General features: G+C 39.2%; 1 protein-coding gene across 1 annotated transcript; it reads left to right on the top strand.

Annotated features, from left to right (window-relative positions):
- Window positions 1-4743: 4743 nt before the first annotated feature.
- On the top strand, window positions 4744-5121 carry LOC120258712 (uncharacterized mitochondrial protein AtMg00810-like). The gene has a single exon (XM_039266156.1). The coding sequence runs from the start codon at window positions 4744-4746 to the stop codon at window positions 5119-5121; it is 378 nt and encodes a 125-aa protein (XP_039122090.1).
- The last annotated feature ends 1474 nt before the right edge of the window (window positions 5122-6595 follow it).

A 6595-nucleotide genomic window follows, 5' to 3' on the forward strand; every position in this document is an offset into this window, starting at 1 on the left:
TATTTAGGTGATTTGATTGAAGACTAAATATGGTGGAGCTTAATTGAAGAAATATCTATTCATGGTATGAATGAAGGCTAATTGAAGATATGATTTGAAGAATCCTTGATGAAGATTGATTGAAGTCTATTAAGGGCAAGATTTGAGGACCAAACTTAGGTGAATTGAAGATCAAGTTTGGAGAATCTTTGAAAACCAAACTTGGAAGATTGAAGACTAAGTTTGGCAAGTTTCATGGAAGACGCACAAGGACGTGCGCCCCTTGCGAGGGGACTGCGTGATGAGAAACTGAGGAGGTAGGCTAGTTGCCGGCAGTCGGGATCGGGAGATTTGGCTGCATCGACTCGGACTAAGCATGACTGGGAGGTTGATGGGTCTTGAGGTCGTCCGCAACATAACCAGAACTCAGTCAAGTCAACAGTCAGGGCCATGTTGCAACTTATGTTACAACAGGAGTTGCAACAACTAATTTTGGAAGGTTTTTAAATTAGTAACTACGGAGATTCCAAAAGAGGTATGTGCTATATTTGGGACGTTGAGACGTCTATATAAGCTACCTTGCTCATAGATTGTAGGTGTGACTCATATAGGAGAGTGAGCGAGCACTAAACAATCTAGAGGGGATAGTGATCTTCATTGTTTGAGATTGTGAGTGACAAGTGTTTGTACTCATGTATTTTTTACCTCTTTTAGTGGATTGTTTATCTCCGGGCTTGGCCCCCCAGACGTAGGCGAGTGGACACCGAACTGGGTTACCAATCTTGTGTGTCTCCTTCTTGTTTTGTTTGTGTGAACTTTCTTTGATGGTTTGTGTGAGATCTATGAGTGCTTGAGTGTTCCCTAAAACCCACAAACCACACCGGTGGAACTAACAAGTGGTATCAGAGCCTTGGTCGGCGTGTTCACTTTGGTTGCAAAGTCGGTGAGAACCTAACAAGTTCCATTGATGACCGGAAAAGAGGGAGCTTCCGTCACACGACCACCGTTGCTATATGGATCAAATTATACATACTGGAAGGGACGCATGAAGGCTTTCATTAAATCTCTTGATGAGAATGCATGGACATCCGTAGAAGAAGGATGGTCTCCCCCAATCGAAGTTGATGAAAACATGAACGAGACAGTGAAAATGAAGAGTAACTGGAGTTCCGAAGATATGCTCAAAGCAAATGCCAATGGAAAAACACTCAATGTTATTTTCGGAGGAGTAGATGAGAACCAGTTCAAGTATGTTGCAACTTGTGATTGCGCTAAGAAAGCTTGGGGGATTCTTCAAACCATTCATGAAGGTACCAGTTTGGTAAGAGAATCTAAACTTCAAATGCTAACAACCATGTTTGAGAATCTCAGGATGGGAGAAGATGAGACGATAGCCGTGTTCAATGTCAAATTGATGGACATAGCAAATCAAGCCTACCATCTCGGCAAGAAGTACTCGGATAAGAAGCTAGTCCGTAAGACTCTTAGATCGCTTTCAAGAAGATTTGATGCTAAAGTTGCTGCAATAGAAGAAGCAAAAGATATCACCACTATGAGACTTGATGAGTTGATGGGATCTCTACAAGCGTATGAGATGAATCTGAATCCAGGTAGAAGAGAAGAAGATATAGCTCTGAAAAATGAAGCAACAAGCCCAAAAGAGTTACAACAGACTAAAGACATAGAAGAAGAAGGAGAAATTGCCCTTTTGGCCAAGAAATTGTGCAGATATTTAAGAAAAATTCAGGAAGAAGACAAAGCAGAAGATGCAGTCAATACTCACACTTCTTTACCAACTGACAAAGATTTCAGAAATTTCAGTGCTTTTGCAAGTCCTGTTAAAACATCAGTTGCAACACCTGAAGAAGCTGTTTGTGAAAAAGTGACTGAAAACAATCTTCTTCATGGGTACGAACTTGTGCTGAATAAACTTGACAAGATGCTCATATAAAACAAGAGTCTTGCAAAAGAGTTAAAAGAATGTCAAGAAAAGATGAACAATGCTGAAAAGACCATAAACTATATGAAGAAAGGAAAGGCCAAGATTGATGATTTAATTTTTCAAACAAGTGTGACACAACATCATATAGAAGAGACATCAGGAGACAAGAAAGGCAAAGTTGAAGCTGGACAAGTGAAGTATAACAAGGAGAAGAGACGACATAGAAGATAAGTTCCTACATACTTTCATTATGGAAGAAGAGGACATATAAGACCCAAGTGTCATCAACTGAAGGCAGATATGAGGAATCGTAGAGTACTTGGAAAAACAAAGAAGTTGATTCCGACATGTTACTATTGTGGTGTAAAAGGGCACGTCCGTCCAAGATGTTGGAAGATGAAGAAAGACATAAAAGAAAACAAAAATATGAGGCAGACTACTTATACCAGAGAAAAGAAGAAAGAAAGCAAGAATGTATGGGTCAGAAAAGGAGATTTAGTGGGGTACTCTTCAACAAAAAGATCCTCAGAAGATAACTCGTATTTTGACAGTGGTTGTTCAAGACATATGACAGGCAACAAAGGTTTTTTGATGAATTACAAAGAATGTCCAATTGGGCATGTGACTTTTGGAGATGGTCAGAAAGGTCAAGTAGTTGGAAAAGGAACATTGATGGCTCCTGGGTATCTAAAACTGAAAAATATTCTGCATGTAGAGGGGCTGAAGGCAAATCTTCTAAGTATAAGTCAATTATTGATCAAAATCTAGTGGTAAAATTCACTCAGGACAGATGTGTGGTCTATGATGAAGCTGGTCACTGTGTTCTAACTGGTTCAAGATCTTCAAACAATTGCTATTTGCTAGATAAACTGGAAGTCTGTTATAACACATCTTGCAACATCACTGAAATTTGGCTTCAGAAGCTTGGACATCTGAATTTCAAAACCTGATAAAGATTACAGAAATGAAAGCTGTTAAGGGAGTGCCCAAGCTTACAAAAAGGGAAGATGGTGTATGCGGACCTTGTCAACTGGAAAAACAAAGTCGTGCTTCTCACAAAGTTGTGCAAGACATTGGTATAACAAGAGTGCTGGAACTTTTGCACATGGATCTTATTGGACCCACACAAACAGAAGCTTGTCAGGTAAAAGATATGTATTTGTGTGTGTTGATGACTATTCTAGGTACACTTAGGTGGACTTCTTGAAGGAGAAATCAGAAACTTTTGAAGCTTTCAAGAAGTTATGCATGCAACTCCAAAATGAGAAAGAGTGTCAAATAGGAAAGATTATCAGAATCAGGAGTGACCATGGAAGGGAATTTGAAAATGCTCAATTTGCATAATTTAGCAGTAAACATGGGATTCGTCATGAATTTTCAGCTCCAAAAACTCCTCAACAAAATGGAGTGGTTGAAAGGAAGAATCGCACTCTCCAAGAGATGGCTAGAGTTATGTTGAATTCAAAGAAGCTTTCTATAAGATTTTGGGCGGAAGCAATCAATACGGCATGCTACATCATCAATAGAGTGTACATTCGGCCTTCAACCAACATGACACCATATGAAATTTGGAAAGGTAAAAGGCCAAATCTCAAATACTTTCACATCTTTGGAAGCAAATGTTACATTCTGAATGATAGAGATCAGCTGGGAAAGTTTGACAAGAAAAGTGATGAAGGATTATTCATGGGGTATTCTACTACTAGTAGAGCATATCGGGTGTTTAATTCAAGAACCAAAAAGATGATGGAGACCATTAATGTTGTTGTTAATGATTTCTCTGATATGGAGATTCAATGTACATCAAGTGAGCCAAACAAGGTTATCACTCAGAATTGTGAATCAGCAGATGAAGAGTTACAAGCGGAGCAAGATGTTGCAACACAGGTTACAACACCAACTACAACAACAGGCACTACTCAGGATTCAGACAGACAACAAGTTATAACTGATGTTGTAACTGAAGTTACAACAGATGAAGTCATTCCAGAATCAGATAAGGAAGAAAATGACGATAAAGAAGATAATGAAGACAACAGTCTTGAACCATCCCCAAGAATAAAGAAGAATCATCCTATTGAGAATGTGATTGGTAATGTGACTAAAGGAAGAAGAACCAGACGCACTCAAAGGATAGATTATCGAGAATTGTCCAGATATACATGTTACATCTCTCTTATTGAACCAAAAATTGTCAAAGAAGCTTTAGTTGATGAATACTGGTTGGCTGCAATGCAAGAAGAATTGAATCAGTTTGTTCGAAATGATGTGTGGACATTGGTCCCAAGGCCAAAGGATGTGAATGTTATTGGAACCAAGTGGATCTTCAAAAACAAGACTGATGACAAAGGCAACATCACCAGAAATAAAGCAAGACTAGTAGCTCAAGGATATACTCAAGTTGAAGGGATTGACTTTGATGAAACATTTGCACCAGTTGCACGTTTGGAATCCATCAGATTATTGTTAGCAGTAGCATGTTGTATGTTCAAGCTACATCAAATGGATGTAAAGAGTGCTTTTCTAAATGGAGTTCTAAGTGAAGAAGCTTTTGTGGAGCAACCGAAAGGGTTTGAAGATCCTCACCAACAAGATCATGTGTTCAAATTAAAAAGGCTTTCTATGGCTTGAAGCAAGCTCCTCGGGCTTGGTATGAAAGGCTTACAAAATTTTTACTTGAGAAGGGCTACCAAAGAGGGGGAGCAGACAAGACTTTATTCATAAAGAAGTCCAAATCAGATCTGATGGTGGCACAAATATATGTTGATGATATCATATTTGGTTCAACATCACAAAGGCAAGTGGATGAGTTTGTTCATCTAATGCAAGAAGAGTTTGAGATGAGCATGGTAGGTGAATTGAACTACTTCTTGGGTTTCCAAATCAAACAATGCAAAGAAGGAATTTTTATTTCTCAAACCAAGTATGCACAAAACCTGGTGAAAAGATTTGGCTTGGAAAAGGCTAGACACATGAGAACACCCATGAGTATGAATCAGAAGTTGACCAAAGATAAGCATGGAAAAGATGTAGACCCAAGTCTGTACAGAAGCATGATTGGAAGCTTACTCTATCTCATAGCTAGCAGGCCGGACATCTCTTTCAGTGTTGGAGTTTGTGCAAGATATCAAGCAACACCAAAGGAGTCTCATTTGAAAGCTGTTAAACGTATCATCATATATGTACATGGTACTGCATAATATGGAATTTGGTATTCAAAAGACTCCAACTCACATCTTGCAGGTTATAGTGATGCAGATTAGGCAGGAAACATTGATGATAGAAAAAGCACCTCAGGAGGATGTTTCTATCTTGGTAACAACTTGGTCACATGGTATAGTAAGAAGAAAAGTTCCATTTCACTTTCTAATGCAGAAGCTGAATACATAGCAGCAGGAAGTTGTTGTACACAATTGTTGTGAATGAAGCAAATGCTTGAGGACTATGGCTTGCAACAAGGGTTATTGACTATATTCTATGGCAACAAAAGTGCGATTGACATCTCCAAGAATCCAGTCCAACATTCTCGTACTAAACATATTGATCTTTAACACCACTTTATACGAGATTTGGTAGAGAACAAAACAGTTGTTATTGATTATGTTGCAACAGAAAAGCAATTGGCGGACATCTTTACCAAACTCTAGCCATCTCTTGGATAGTGCGATTCTTCCTTTCAACCACTCCATTTTGTTGAGGAGTTTTTGGAGCTGAAAATTCATGACGAATCCCATGTTTACTGTTAAATTTTGCAAATTGAGCATTTTCAAATTCCCTTCCATGGTCACTCCTAATTCTGACAATCTTTCCTACTTGACCACCTTCTGAACAAGTGTCTTCCCATTAGAATAGATAGAGAATAGATAGAATAGATAGAGAATATATTGGTCTTAAATATGATAGAATAGATAGAGAAGAGTGGAACAAGTCTATTGTATCTTGAACATCATGCACGTGTGACCCTTTGGGTCTACATATAGAAAATGATAAGTATACATATATGACTATACATACATATACAATACAATAATATATCTAACACCCCTCTTCAAACTCAAGGCTGATCGTGCGTCTTGAGTTTGGATAACATGAATAGATGATGATTACGTATCTGCGCCTTCATGAAGAAATTAACCACTTGAACCTCAGTACGAAGATAGTGAAGTGACACAGTCTGGGCACGTACATGGCATCGGGTAAAGTGTGCATCCACACCAATGTGTTTGGTCAGCTCATGCTTGACGGGATCTGAAGCAATTTGAAGGGCTCCAGTACTAAATGGGAGAGGTGATCGGTATACCAAAGTCTTGCAGAATCGAACGTAGCCAGAACACCTCCTAGACAGTAGAAACCAACGCACGAACCTCAGCCTCAACACTAGACTTGGCAATGGTAGGCTGTTTCTTGGTCTTCCAAACGACAAGAGAAGATCCAAGAAAGATGCACTAACTAGGGTCAGAGACCCGATCATCAGGACAACTAGCCCAGGTAGCATCATAATAGGCCTGCAGTTGGAGAGTGGACTGGCGTGGATAGAACAAACCATGAGATAAAGTACCCGAATAAGATGAGCATAATGAATAGAAGTGGGTGCCATAACGAATTGACTGAGAATGTGAACTGCATGTGATATGTCAAGATGGTTGACGACCAAGTAGACCAAACTGCCAACTA

The sequence above is a fragment of the Dioscorea cayenensis genome, chromosome 4 (genome assembly GCF_009730915.1).
Source record: "Dioscorea cayenensis subsp. rotundata cultivar TDr96_F1 chromosome 4, TDr96_F1_v2_PseudoChromosome.rev07_lg8_w22 25.fasta, whole genome shotgun sequence".
In the NCBI taxonomy this organism is placed as follows: domain Eukaryota; kingdom Viridiplantae; phylum Streptophyta; class Magnoliopsida; order Dioscoreales; family Dioscoreaceae; genus Dioscorea; species Dioscorea cayenensis.

Bases quoted from the DNA above. Each gene is read 5' to 3' on its own strand.
- LOC120258712 (XM_039266156.1), top strand. From the start codon at position 4,744: ATGCAAGAAGAGTTTGAGATGAGCATGGTAGGTGAATTGAACTACTTC.